This window comes from Sabethes cyaneus, chromosome 1 (assembly GCF_943734655.1).
Source record: "Sabethes cyaneus chromosome 1, idSabCyanKW18_F2, whole genome shotgun sequence".
NCBI classification, from domain to species: domain Eukaryota; kingdom Metazoa; phylum Arthropoda; class Insecta; order Diptera; family Culicidae; genus Sabethes; species Sabethes cyaneus.
Window position 1 is genome coordinate 23,176,140 of NC_071353.1, and position 15,189 is coordinate 23,191,328.

A 15,189-nucleotide genomic window follows, 5' to 3' on the forward strand; every position below is an offset into this window, starting at 1 on the left:
CCCTATAATTATCATGAGCCGCATATAAACACGATCATTCCAGAAATACACATAAAAATTATCCAGCTTTTTACGAGCCATAATGACGGACGTGTTCGTAATATTTGAACAGCATTTTTGACATTTCCCTAATACATCGCACGTTTTCTTTCCGCGCGTTCGCACGGTAAAACTAAAGGAATGTACGGAAAGAAAACGTACCATGTATTAAGGAAATGTCAAAAATGCTCTTCAAATATTACGAACACGTCCGCCATTATGGCTCGTAAAAAGCTGGATAATTTTTTCCTTTAGTTTTACCGTGAACGCATGGAAAGAAAACTTGCGATGTATCAAGGAAATGTCAAAAATGCTGTTCAAATATTACGAACACGTCCGCAATTATGGCTCGTAAAAAGCGTGTTTAGCACCTCTATATCGAGTTGCAATGATCAACAGCGTCAGGATGTCCCGGGCTCAAAATTTGACAGTGGGCCTATCAGACTGCTGGCAGTTGAGTGAAACGCAGTGGTGAAACTAGGGTGAAACGCACACACGAGATGTTGGCAGCGAAAATATGGTTGCCTGCCGATGGGGTGGCACAAGCGCTTGATAAGCTGCTATCCACCTTTTCGCGTGCGTAATGGCGGCTAGTATACTTTTCGAAAATATTTATTTGCTTTTGGCAACTCCGCTCACGTACGCTTGATACAACACTACAACAACACGAAATTAAGGGTGGAAATATTAACATGACGTGAATAAAGTTGCCAAAGGCTTGTTAATATTTTTTGAAAGTTGTACCCACCGCGAAAAGGTGGATACAACAAAAATGTTCCTTGATGGGCATTCCAATTATTGTGGAGATTCCGCCTATTTAGACTTCCACGCAAACATTTTTAGCGTTGTTAGAATATGTCTTACACATGCTTGCAATTTAACAAATTGAACCATCAATTTTCTTTTAATGATGCCTCCCCACTGCACCATTGACAAGTATATTTTCAATGTATTTGGTAAGTACAGGATAATTATTATTAAAATATGCATTTATGCAGAACTCGTAAAGTTGCTTGAAGGCAAATTCAAGGCAAGGACTCTCATCTCGAAACTCGAACAAACCAACATTGCGTAACGGTAAAATTGTGCAATTTTCAACCCTGATGGAGCCTTTACGTTTTGGGAACTGTCAAAGTGAAGTGCATTATTTTTTATTGTTATTCTTTACGTTGAAGTTCGCGAGTTCGGAGGTGCGATTCTCGCGATTCTTGACTCATACTTACTGGTTTTTATTTACTATTAGCCATCAGTGCAGCTGTTGTTGGAGCTGTCTCTTTTTATGTTCAATTTATTATAATTAAATTTGATTATTTGATTTGTGCGCCGCCTTCTATAGATACTGAGTGGCGGGAGTGTCCGATACGTGCTAAGTGAAGGTGATTTTCGTTGTGTGTTGACTGGAAGAACAGTTCTTCCTCCGTATGACCTGGACCAATGGGTTTGTCCACTGGGAAACGTCACGACGTTTAATCGCTATGAAAATATTGATTGCAGCAACGTCGATCATTCGATAAGCTTAACAGTGGAGCTATAAAAAGGTTGAAACCTGATAAGCCGCTCAGCGGCCAATTGTTGCAGGAGATAAAGGTAGGATCGGCAATCAAACAACATGAGCACCGAGAGCTCGGATAAAGCGAATTCAGTCGGTGCAATGGATTCGAGCAGTGGAGCTAGCAAAGTATGTAGCGTTTGTGGGGACAAGGCGTTGGGCTATAATTTCAACGCAATGACCTGCGAAAGCTGCAAAGCGTTTTTTCGACGCAACGCTCTTTCAACCAAAAGTTTCACTTGTCCGTTTAGCGAGAGTTGCGAAATTACGGTTGTAACCAGGCGCTTCTGCCAGAAGTGTCGGCTAGATAAGTGTTTTCAAATCGGAATGAAAAAGGAATACATTATGTCGGAGGAGGATAAGGCATTGAAGAGACGAAAGATTGAGCAGAATAGAGCGAAGAAGCGAATGATAAACGGTAGCGGTGGTAGTAGTGGCAGCGGAGGGGGAAATTCAAATGATGGACTAGCAGTTCCTGCTGGAGATGGCGGGGGAATAGCCGATTCAGATTTGCCAATGAAAATAAAACGAGAGGGTAGTGATTCTGACTGCTGGAGCAATTCTCCATCGGACTTTATGGCGGCTGAAATGCTACACAGAAACACTGGATTAGCGGTGCCGAATACGAATGTGTTCAATGGTATATCATCAGTGAATGAAATCAGCAATTCATCAATTTCATCGCAGAATAATTTACACGCGAATCAAACGATGGACGGGGACCTCTTATCAGCAATATCAGTGTTGCCACCACAGTCCAATGATTCCTTAACAGCGAAACCAGCTCAAAATAACAATGAGCAATCGCTGCCGGTGCTATCGCTTGAATCAAGTGCCACAGACATTGTAAATCGCATCGTAAACTATCCCACGCATGCCAGCCAAACGATTGCCTCTTTGATGAAAACCCCAAAAGATGCTGTTTATATTATGTCCAAAGTCATCAACTCGCAGTGTGACGCATTAAAATTGATATCACATTTTATCACGGCACCTGGCGATGCGTTACAAATTATCAGTAAGATAATGAATTCCCCGCTAGACGCCTTGACAGTATTCGCGCAATTCATGAGCTCCCCGACTGATGCGTTGCAAATAATTGGTAAAATTATGAGCTCCCCAGCAGAAGTGTTGCATTTTATGCAACAGTTGATGAATCAACCGGAGGACGCCGTCCAAATTATGAATAAATTTATGAACGCTCCAGCAGAAGCCTTGCAGATGATAAACAAAATGATGAATCATTCGGATGTGATTGAAACTATCAAGGAAGCAGCCGATACGTCTTCGTCGCTACAGGAAAACGATGAAGATCCGCGCCTAGAGACCATTCGATCTCTTATCCTAGAGTCGCAATCTTCGATACCAGTTGGACCTACAGAAACAGCGTCACCGTCATCTACGTCACAGATCTGTGAACCGTCGCTATCCCCTCTACCGTTTGATCCGTTTCTGCTAAATTCAACACCGGATGTGACCAACGGCGATCAACGGCCTAGTTCCGTGCAAAACCTGCAGCAAGAACAACTGGACACCGATTTGTTTCAAGATATCGAGGGACGAACGATACTGCCGAACACGTTGGAGTCAATTCTGATGCAAGCAATACGACTCGAGTACGAAGGCTACAATGGAAGTTCGCTAGGTTCGGCCGGGTCCGGAACTTCAACGGTCGGCCAGCAGCATCAGCATCCGGCGATCAGTGGCAACAGCATCGAACTGAATGATGCCGAGCGGGCCAAGCTAAATGAGCTCATCGTGGCAAACAAGGCACTCTATGCTCCCGTGGATGAAGATCTCGCCTCGCTGATTTCCGACGATTGCCGAATCAAGGTAGGGAAAAACCGGTAGATTAACTTGTTTATTTTCTGTTATAGCGTAGGTGGAAAGCTATGAAGTTGTGTTGTTGACTGTATTGATGTACTTTTGTCACGCGGTCTACATTTGTTGATTGTACATAGTTTCCCTGATATCGGGTCTGAGCACTTCGGATGAAGAACAGGAAACAGTTTAAGCTCCCCCAGCAAGAAGTTTTCGTCCGACGTTGCAACAACGCAAGCAAAAGTTTCGCTAGTATCGGACGTCGTTTGTCCGACGTCGCGCAACAAATTTTCACTGAGCTCTTAATGTGAGAATTTGCTTATACTTAGACAACTGGGTATGGTTTAGTATCTCCGACAACTATTGCTAAGTTTTACTTGCTTTGCATAAATATAAGCGGTAAGCCAACGTTATTTGCATGTCGCTAGTGATTGAAACGCAAGTCAACGAATAAACTTGGTGGGAGCGCAAATCTGCCAAATACTAGACAACGTGCCGCCCGAATCAAACGTTTTTGAAACTTGGTTCAGTATGTACGGACAATAATAGAAAACCAATTGAGTGGGAGCATGTATTTCCTTACCGTTTGGCAGTGTTGGGCACCGCTAATTCGCTAATTCGCTAACCGACCAATCGAGAAACGCTAGTTGTACTTTATAATTTATACTCAGACTAGCCGAAATGTTACTGGGCCATGATTCCAAATAAAATACCGCTGTTTATTTTAAAATTAATAAACTGTAAAGCATTTTATCCATTGTAATAGGTTTTGATCTTAGGTAAATTAAGAAAAGCCATGCAATAAATGTAAATTACAAATAATTTGTACAGCGATAGATTACAATGCAAGTTATTGCGATATGTTTAAAAATAAACAGTAACTGTTAATTTGCAGTTTGCGATTAGTGATTAGCGAAATTTCCACGATTATCGAGCAAATTGTATCGGTTAGCGAATTAGCGAATTAGCGGTGCCCAACACTGCCGTTTGGTAATTTGACTAGAGTACCGCAGCAAGGAAGTATGAACATGAGACCTCTGCTGTTCATAATTTTTTTAACGTTTTTACTTGTATTTGTACTTACTACCTACATGTAAACTTGTTTACGCCTATATGCGATAGAGCAGAGAGTCAGTATCTCAAAATGCTCCGAAAGGATAGAATCCGTCACCGTATTTTACAGCCAAGAGGGTCGATGAAATAAGCAACTAATGGATGTAAAGCTTCTCTGCTGATCATCGATCAAGTTTTCATTCGTTGGAAGCAAAACGGTTGGAAAACTCCTAGGATGCTAACGATGGGCGTTTTAGTTCGATAAATCGAGAAAGTATGCATTATGATATTTTTTTCGTATTTCTTTCTAGTCTTTGCTATTCCCAAATACCGATTTGCTGTGTAAGCACAAATCGATCTCTTGTACTCTCATATGGGAAGTTTATGAAAATTTGTTCATAGTATTGTCTATCTTTTGCAATCGTTAACTAATCCCTATTCTGCTTCACAAATCTAACAAACTTATCTAGGACCCGATAATAGAAGTGTAACATATGAATGAAAGTTTTCAAGTGCTAATAGCTACCATACTACTGACCGAAACATAACTGTTAATATGTCGGCGGATAGAGGAGGTCACCTCTCTATCTAGGTTTATTTATTTTCCTAGATCTACTGACCTCTATTACTTTCCTTCAGTTGGGTCACCCCTGCGAAATGATACTTTCTACGAAAATATTTTCCGTGAAATGGTACATCCCGCGTAAGGGTTTTCGCGAAATGGTATTCTGCGAAACTCTATATTCCGCGTTATGATTAACCGAGAATTGGTGTTCCGCAAAATGGTATTCGGCGAAATAGTTTGTAATGATGGCGAATATTTAAATGCTATCCGCTTTATTTTATCAGGGTAAGCAATGGGGGGAGTTGTTTTCTACTTTACAGTGAGGAAAATTTGTGTATTAAAACACCCAAGAACTCCCCAGAAACTTGCAAAACTCGAGATTGTGACAAAGGTCATCCGAGATTCACGATTTATGGACAACACAGTTTAATTTGTGGCTATACGAAGTTTGTCGGGTCAGTTAGTAAACAATAAAATTTGATTTTCCGGCTTTTCAGAGTTGGTTCCCCCTTAATTTAGATCTGTTTGCCTTTGTTTATAGCACAATCTGCAATGAGGCATATTGTACCACTGCAATTGGGGCATATTGACAAGCAGGTCAACTCATTGGAAAAAAAATATTAAATAGTCGAGTAAATCAAGCGTTCTTGTCGTGATTTGAGCGTTCAAATGAACGGCTCTTCAAAAAGAACCACGGTTCTTCAAACATACTCGAAGGTGACACGAAGTTTGGTTTGTGAATCGTAATTTACCGAACATTCAGCTTGGAGGACAAATGAATCGTGAACTATGAAGAGCCGCTCATTTGAATCGATTCGCATCGGCAAATCAATGGTTCAGAGCCGCTTACACAAAAGAGTCGTTTTGCCCACCTCTACTTTTCGGAAATCAGTTCACAAAACAGATTTGCAACAACCGGTTATTTACGGATTTTTACGAGAAAGTAGCCTATGGAAACGACGCAAAAAATTACATCAGAAGTTGCTCCAAAACAAATTTATTTGTGTTTTAGTTTTATACAATGCCAGGGTGGCCACAGACTCAAGAAATGCGGGAAAAGTCGGGAATTCGGCCAAAATTGTTATAAATTGGGAATTTGCGAATTCAGATGTTCAAGTTGTATTCCTTGTTGGAATCTGAGAGACATGTTGACAACCTTGTCATTCTGAGACAAATGAATCTGAAGATTCTGAACGAAATCTTCGTACCAGTAATTTCCTAAATCTGCAAAACGAACTGAAAACCGTGTGCAACTGGGGCTGTATGGCGCTTTTGGTGAAGATACAGCCTTCCAGTTGACTTCGAGTTACGTCGTTGGTCTGACAAGCCACTCGTCGTATGTTAACCCCTGCGTCCAATATTTTGAATTATTGTAATATTCCCCGTTTTTGTCTTCTTGCTGATGATTTACTTACTGATGTGTCCATATCCTTTGGCTTGTGGTTCGGCAGAATGAAGGGATGAAATCTGGTTTCTTAACTATCGACGGTCATCTGCCATGGTTTTTACCTGTCGCCAGGAGAGGTTCCAATAATAATCTGAATACAGTTGGCAAGACCACGCCGCCAGTAGCCTCTAGGTCTGCTTCTTCCGTTCTCCTTTGAGTGTCTTTCTGCAGATTTCGTTCCTGTCTCTTTTCAAAATATGTCAGATCCTCATTCACTTACGCTTCCGATTCTCTGTTTCTATCGGAGGCCTGAGGCCTCCAAGCCTGAATAATGTATAACGAAGGCATGCAGTTGTCTCCATCGATACGCACCACATCTCGCAGAGAACTAACATCACGTTTAAACTGAAAATTCGTGTTACGGTCTGTAAGGTGATCTGATTTGTGCGCCGAGCATTCCAAAGTCCCAAACCTCTGGCCATCCTGACTCGTGAGTCTAACCTACCAGTTTCTCAACCTTTTACCTTCCTACTATGAAATTGGATGGATTGTCAATGTTCAAGTTTGCTCGACGTATCATATTGTCGTTAACAGTGCAAGAGAATGTCTTCGGTCATAGTCAAAAGTCTCCAGGGTTAACCTCGGTTTGGTTCACTGTCAATGGCTCCAACTAAAATCCCGTCCATCACGACGAGCAACGGTTGCGGTGACAGTACACATGTAGCCCTATCATGTGTCACTCCTGCAGTAATATATGGGTTATTTTTATATATGGGCTATAATATGGGTAGGTCCGACAAGAGGTCGTGCAGCCTGGCTATCCATAAAGATACCTGCTTTTCGGTTACTGTATTGACCTTCCATTTTTGTTTCGTGCCAGAATCGACGAGTGCAATGCAACATTTTTCGAGTTCTTAGTTGCCGTAAAATACAACTGTAGTCCCACACAGTTTTTGAGGAATCCTTAAACGCTATGGGTGTCAAAAATTTTGGTGGATATTTGTAGATTCTGTAATCGCAAAAAATGAAATTCATCATTATGGACGGTAATCTAAAATGGAAAATTCCGCTAAATGGGATGAGGCAGTGGACTACTACAATACAACTTAGTAAAGGGAAAACTGTGTTGCGCTCGAGAACGTTGCGGATTCAAAGAGGTATCTTCCAAGGGGATTCATTCAGTCCGGTTTGGTTTTGCCTAGCTTTGAGCCTCCTTAGCAAAACGCTTAACAGAAACTGGCCCATACCTTTTATATGGATGATCTCAAGATTTATTCTGAATCAACAGAACAACTAGGAGAAGCTATCAAATTAGTTGAGAGAGTAAGCAGCGATATCGGTATGGAATTTGGGCTTAACAAATGCCGATCAGTACAGCTTCAAGCAGGGAGCTTGACTAGTTTTGATGCCTATGAGGTCTACAATGGGGAGATGATTGGGGATATGGTTCGTGCCGAATCGTACAGATACCTTGGGTTCATGCAGCTCACCAGTATTCGCCACACCGACATCAAGATAGAGCTGCGGACGAAATTTTTATGTCGAGTGAACTGTGTCCTAAAGTCTTTCCTCAACGCGGGGAATAGTTAAAAGTTAAGTTCGTTTTAAAGTTAAAAGTTAGTAAAGGAAAGTTAGAAAGGATTCGAACGTTGGAACGCCCTTTCCTTTCATTCATTCGAACATGAGAATTGTGCTTCCCGATTCGTTCGAAACAAACTATTCGTACGAATGCAGGATACGCCGTCAACAAGAATAAAGGTGTGTGGCTGGCTGCCTAGTACTAGCAAATGCAGCCTATATGGAACGCCACAACAACGTAGCAAAGAAGTTTGCATCAGAAGTAGGCGCGGCAATGTAGTTTGTTGAAGGAAGATGTGCCAAATTACCGCTACAAACCAGAACCTTTTTTCTCGGAGCTAGGTAAGATATAACACTGCGACCGACTGCTGAGACTGTTTAGAGGATAAAATCTTGTGATCAATGCTAAAGATTCACTGCTTGTCCTGTACTGTACGGATCGTGATCTGTGCGTGTGGCGATAACTCACAGATTTGATCAAAATCACTGATTTTCCATCCCTGATTAGGTACGAACCGTAGAGAATATTCGTATAGTTTTGCTCAATTCCTTCTGGTGAAGCAAGAATCCATGATAACATGGAGAGCAGATCTTGATGACAGATTTCAGTGGATGATTTTTGCTTGCATTTCAACGTCATTACGGCGACTACTTCCATAAACTTTGCCAATTCTTTTGGATTGAATTATATTGTTTCCGTGCATGTTACTGGAAATAAACAGTCAATTATTCTGAAGCTTTACCGATTTTGTTCGGTACACAAGGTAATCTGGTACCGTGAAGGCTCCGATTGATCTTAACATACTTGATGTCAACTAATTATCCTTGTTTAAGAATGTATATGGGGAAATGTTTCTGAAAAATAAATGTTCCAAATTACTACCCTGTGGAGCAATAGCAAGTTTCGATGCAGATGCATTGTAAAAATCTGTGAGGTTTGGAAACTGTACCGATAGTACAGGCTCTAAGGTCTCAGTGAACCAACATACAGTTCCAATTCATAACTTACGTCTTTGAATTTACTTCAATGTTTACATTCTGTGTTGTGATAGATAACCTGTTATCAATTTTGCACTGTCCCTTTTCTGCTGCCTATCACAATCTAATCAGTTGTGACCGAACGACAAACGAATCACACCTGTTCGACTACAAGTACAGCTGTCAATAACCTGTTTATCATGCTAGCGGCTCCGAAAATGATATATTTTTTTTTGTTTCTTCCCACACACGCAAACATTGCAGTCCAATCAAAACCAACATGACCCGCTGCTGCTTAAAGTGATTAATCTGACGGCGATCGCAATCCGGCGATTGATCAAGATGTCCAAGAAGATCAGTGCATTTAAGAACATGTGCCAGGAAGACCAACTGGCTTTGCTGAAGGCCGGCTGTACGGAGATGATGATTCTCAGGTCGGCAATGCAATATGACTGTGATAGAGCTAGCTGGAAAGTAAATGATCCTCAGATATTATTCAATCAAACCAAACGTAACTGTATCAAATTCATTGTAGATCCCCCACAGACAAGAGGAAATGTCCAACATCCGCGCTGATGTGTTGAAGCTGGCGAAGGGTAACGTATATCAGGAGCATGAGCGTTTTATCCGTACTTTCGACAAGAAGTGGCGTTCCGATGAAAACATCATCCTAATAATGTGTGCCATAACGCTGTTCACGCCTGATCGGCCAAAAACGGTACATTCCGATGTGATAAAACTGGAACAGGTACCGGTTTAGGATCGTCCGACCGAAGAAGCTTTTAATTTATGGTTGTTTTTTTTCCACAGAACTCGTACTATTATCTGTTGCGTCGTTACCTAGAGAGCATTTATCCGGGCTGTGAGGCTCGTTCCATATTCCTAAAATTGATGCAGAAAATTTCCGAACTTCACCGATTGAATGACGAAATCATTAGTGTCTATCTGGATGTGAATCCTGCCCAGGTTGAGCCCTTATTGCGAGAGATATTCGATTTGAAGGTACAGGTACACTAGGAGGCTAATGGAACGCGACGGGCGGGGGGCAGTACGAAGGCATCACAAAGTGCGGTTGTTTAATAGTTGATTCTAGTGAAAATGACTCTAGTTCGCTATAGGTTATAATTTTTTAGGTTCTAATGAATGTTATCAAGAAGCTTTATTGAAATTAGAGAGTTTATGTATTTATGGAGAACAATGCATATTTTACAGCATAGTGATACTAGAAACAGAAGTACTATTGTTAGTTTAAACTAATGTAAAGATAGCGACAAAGAATAAATTGATTTATTTTTCAGCAGTATTGCATTCCATCTATGAGACTCAAGGGTAAATCACAAGTCTTGAAAATTTTATTTAATATCCACCGAAGCAACTTTCGAATATTGTTGCATAGAATGAAGTAGGAAAAAAAGAGTTGAATATGCCTATACCTATGCACTTATTTGCATTTTGTGATATTTTTTTTCAGTGCAAGTTTGTTGCTTAAAATCAGATGAAACAATTATATTAATCAGTTTAGTGGTTTATTCTGCTAGAGTTTAAGAGTCCACAAGAGTATTGGCCTTAACGTTCAAGAATAGTTCGGCATAAGATACAGAGAGGTCTAACGCACAGTTGAAATATGAATTTACCTTAGCCGCGAGCATACTTGAAAGATTGGCTGGTTGAATGCTGCGGTAGTTTTTCCGCCAACATCCCGCTAAGCATTTTGAATTCCTAATTAATTCTCTGCGAATTATGTTGCCCTCACCGTCCGAGTATCTATCCACTTTGGCGCATCCGTTTTATCAAAAATTATAATTTATCATCTTCCGCTGAGCAGATAACGGAACGTTTCACTATCCTCGGTATAGGAGGTTGAAAAGGAGGATTATTGCGAAGTGCACTTCCCGTGACTGCTTGTGCTGTTGCAGAAGTGGTACAGTGTCTTCACAAGACGATATTCATCTTCATGTCGTGGAAGGATGCTCCTGTTCCGCTCGTAGCACCCAATCGGACGGCAGATGGGATAAAACGGCGGCAGCATTTTGCACATTCGAAAAACTGGTTACTCACTTGCTATTTCTGATTTAATGTCACGTCACGTTTTAAAGTGGAGCCTTCTGTAGACAGCACAAACGACACCAAGCGATGTTGGAAAGAGCGGTTGAATATTGTTATCCCTATTTTGATGCTGCGGTTTCCTGGCAGCAGAGCGCGCGATGAATTCCTCAGGTTTGCTTCCTTTGGTAGGTACGTACAGGTGAATGGTAGGTCTGGGATAAACATGCAGGTGAACGTTGTACGATACTTGGCAACAAGGAAACTCAAATGAATGCATTCCTGAAGGCGTGATAAGGATGAGTCTGGGTTAGAGTAACAGCAAAATGCACAGCATTTTGGTGCCGCCTATTGAACAGCAGGATTTGGAAAGCGTGTCACATTTGGAGGGAAATTATTTCTAGGTAGGTACCTAAATCAGGGTAACATTATTAACAATGAAATTGAAAACGTATTAAATATTCACGATTTCTGAACGACCGAATTGTAGAAACTAGGAAGATTACTCGCCAATTATAACTAAAACGGTCTATTTTTGGTGTAGATGAAAGGTAAATGGCATATGAGCTATATTACCCAAGCTTTTAGACCAGTGGTGCTAAGGCATAGTTTTCACTGTGTCATTTACTCATAACTCCATCGTCCCTCAAATCAGTCCGCGGGCTCACTAATTATCCCGTAGGGTCGGATGTGGCCCACGGGCCGCAGTTTTGCCATCACTGTTTTAGACCAACTTTGTGTTTTTGTCTTGAACTATTATGTTAGGCATATAATCAAGTTTATATAACGGTAGTTTTTTACAATTTACGTAGAAGACGGTAGAATACAGCCATAAAACAAAGATGTTGGCTGGGTAATGCGTAACATCGGTACCTTGCTTACATGCAGTTATAAAATAGACCCCACAGTGGTCATAAGCCTCTTATCCAGCATTTGTCCCTACCTTCTCGTGGTACCAGCCGGAATACGAGCAACCTTAGTGGAGATCGGGTAACCAACCCCGGTGGAAGCTAAGGTCGTATACCGACATGGAAGGAGGCACTCATGCATCTGCAGAGTGTTGGCAAAAGGAACAGCCTTGTCAGCCATGAGAGTCTGGTTCCAGGTTAGGGACGGTTCGCGACGGTGACCACGCTGCACGGTGAATCGCCGTTTCCGTACCAGGTATGCGACTGTATCCCAGGTTAGGGGCGGCATACAACAGCGACTGATCCGGAGCGGGCGGCTGACTTATGAAACGCTGTGTCTCGCTAGTTGTACCCAACACAGCAGCCCTGTCCGAGAGACTAGGCATCGCAGCCCCAGTAAGGCGGTATGCTTAAGTAACTTTCGCTAGGAGAAATTCAGGAAAGAAACTACTACCGGATAATCGGTTTGGACCCAGGCCAAAGAAAAGGGACAACGATTGTTGGAAATTTGGTACTTGGAATGCCAGGACTCTACTTGAACCGGCACGTGCGGATATCCTGGGAAGAGAGCTGCAGAAGATGAAGATCGAGGTTGCAGCTATCCAGAAAGTGCGATGGCCGAAGACGGGAGAATGCGAAATCCGCGCAGTAGATCCTATTACGGGCACGACATTCAAGTATCGCATCCACAACAGTGGCGACGATAAAGCAGGGCATGGAGTCGGATTCGTATTACATGGAAAACAAATGAAGCGTGTCATTAGGTGGAGGTCCATCAATGACCGTCTATGCGTGTTGAGAATTAAAGGCAAATTCCTTAACTACAGTCCGATAAATGTGTACGCACCGACGAACGACATGTACAACGATGATGTAGAAGAGGCCTTGTATGATCTTCTCGACAGGACATATGGAGAGTACCTTGACAAGACATGACATAAAGATAGCCATCGGGGATACAAATGCGCCGGTCGGACGTGAAGAGTTCTTTCGTCCCGTTATTGGCAGAGAAAGCCTCCATCCTACCACAGACGACAATGGCACGTTCTAGTTGATGGCCGACACTTTTCTGATGTCGCAGACGTGCGATCCTTCCGGGGACCAAACGCCGACTCGCACCACTATCTCATAGTAAGTAAGATCCGCGCCTGGTTGCCCAACGTATTCAAATCGAAACCAACGAGGAAGATACGACTGAACATTCGGCGGTTATCAGCGGAAGAAGTTGCTGCAGAGTACTCTCGGAAGACTGATAAGCGGATCGGTGAACATCTCGGAGAGAACCTGAACGAACAGTGGAGACACATTCACGACGCGATCAGTACTACAGCGCGGGAAGTGCTGTGTACTACTGCTACAGCCACTTCCAGTGACTGGTGACAGAGGGTCAGCAAGTGACTGATGTGAAGAATCGAGCCAGAACCCAGAAGTCACACAATGGCTGCAACTGTGACACGCCAGAGCAAGGCACGCCAGAAAAGAGACTTCACTGTCGTAAGAAAATTCAGCACTGGGATCGCGTTCTTTCGGAGGCGGAGAATTACTTCGAGAGGCACGATACGAGAAGCTTTTTTAATACGATCAACGCAATCAGGAACTGGACCGTGCCAACTCTTGTTATGTGCAACGACAAGGAGGGGAACCTGATTACCGAAAGATCGGAGGTGGCTAGGCGTTGGAAACAACATTTCGATTAAATGGTGATGATGGACAAGCTGTGGATCCACCAACTTTGGACGAGGTTAGGAAAGCAGCGAGATAGCTGAAAAAGGGCAAAGCAGCTGGAAAGCATGGCATCCCCGCCGAACTTTTGAAAGTCGGGAGCAAACGACTATATTATGCAATCTATCAGGTTATATCAGGTATGGACTAAGAAAGAATTACCTACGGACTGGTTAGACGGACGCGGTATGTCTTATTTATAAAAAGAGTCATCGACTCGAATGCAGCAATTATCGAGGTATTACTCTCCTCAATTCTGCATTCAAAATTTCTCTCCCGCATCCTGTTTCTCAGACTGAGGCCGTTGCAGAAAACCTTTGTTGGCGAATGTCAGTGCGGTTTTCGAGAGAAATGCTCCACGACGGACCAAATGTTCACCTTGCGACAGATCTTCGATAAATTCCGGTAATTCAACTTGCAGAATCACCATTTGTTTATAAACTTCTAGGCGGTATACTATTCAGTTAAATGAAACGAGCTGTGACAGATTATTCTTAAGCATCATTAGGACCATCTGGGTCTGTTGATTGTTCACAAATAAACAAATAAACATGGTTTTCCAACAAAACTGATTAGGCTGATACGCGCTACCCTTGATGGTTCAAAATCAAGCGTCAGGATAGCGGGTGAGACATCGGACTCGTTTGTGATGTGAACTGGTTTACAGGAAGGTGACGGACTATCGAATTTGCTGTTCAACATTGCATTAGAAGTTGCTATATGAAGGGCAGGCGTACAGAGCAGCGGTACCATCATCACGAAATCTCATATGCTTCTAGGGTTTGCGGACGACATCGATATCATCGTTGTTAACCGTAGAGTTGTGGAAGAAGCGTGCACGCATCTTAAGGAGGAAGCTGCGAGGATAGGGCTTATCATAAATTCTACCAAAACAAAGTATATGATGGCTGGTAGAGAGCGTGGTAGCCCTTCGAGGATTAGAACTGCGGTGGTGATAGATGGAGATTCTTTTGAAGTGGTCGACGAATTTGTTTCCCTCGGTCCGTTAATGACATGTGACAACGATGTGAGCCGTGAAGTAAAAAGGCGGATAGTGGCTGCCAACATGGCCTTCTACGGCTTACGTAGCCGTAGCTGAGGTCCCGTAGCCTACAACACCGCACAAAACTCGCGCTCTATAAGAGGCTAATTCTCCCGGTGGTACTGTGCGGCCACGAAGCGTGGCCATTGAAAGAGAGTGGCCGGCGGTGGTTTGTTTGAACGGCTCGTGAGCCTTTGACTCATTCCCAGATCCAACTGAATGGGATTAGGCGTGAAGGGGAAAGGGCTATGTCTGGTCCCATTCTGTTGCATCCTATCAACAACTTTGATATATCGCTTTCTACTTCCGTCCCTAACGTTAATTGTAATAAACTACCGTATTAAAAGTATAAATTTTCAGCTTTGGTAAATCAAAATGTTTATTTTAAATTCATTCATAAAAATATTGACACACCACCGTCCCCAAGGCAAAATGATTACTGCGCTGCTGCTGAAATGAGCAGCGTATAGCTCACTATTTACTAAAATGGCATAGTAGCATACT

The 15,189-nt window shown here is 42.5% G+C and overlaps 1 protein-coding gene across 1 annotated transcript; it reads left to right on the top strand.

Annotated features, from left to right (window-relative positions):
• The first annotated feature begins 1,279 nt into the window (after window positions 1-1,279).
• LOC128732506 (nuclear hormone receptor HR96) lies at window positions 1,280-10,234 on the top strand. Its single transcript, XM_053825769.1, has 4 exons — window positions 1,280-3,421; window positions 9,235-9,444; window positions 9,506-9,718; window positions 9,781-10,234. The coding sequence occupies exons 1-4, from the start codon at window positions 1,649-1,651 to the stop codon at window positions 9,985-9,987; spliced, it is 2,403 nt and encodes an 800-aa protein (XP_053681744.1). The 5' UTR covers window positions 1,280-1,648; the 3' UTR covers window positions 9,988-10,234.
• The last annotated feature ends 4,955 nt before the right edge of the window (window positions 10,235-15,189 follow it).

Bases quoted from the DNA above. Each gene is read 5' to 3' on its own strand.
- LOC128732506 (XM_053825769.1), top strand. From the start codon at position 1,649: ATGAGCACCGAGAGCTCGGATAAAGCGAATTCAGTCGGTGCAATGGAT. The intron at 9,445-9,505 runs GTAAATGATCCT...AATTCATTGTAG, and splicing joins GTGATAGAGCTAGCTGGAAA to ATCCCCCACAGACAAGAGGA. The intron at 9,719-9,780 runs GTACCGGTTTAG...TTTTTTCCACAG, and splicing joins ATGTGATAAAACTGGAACAG to AACTCGTACTATTATCTGTT.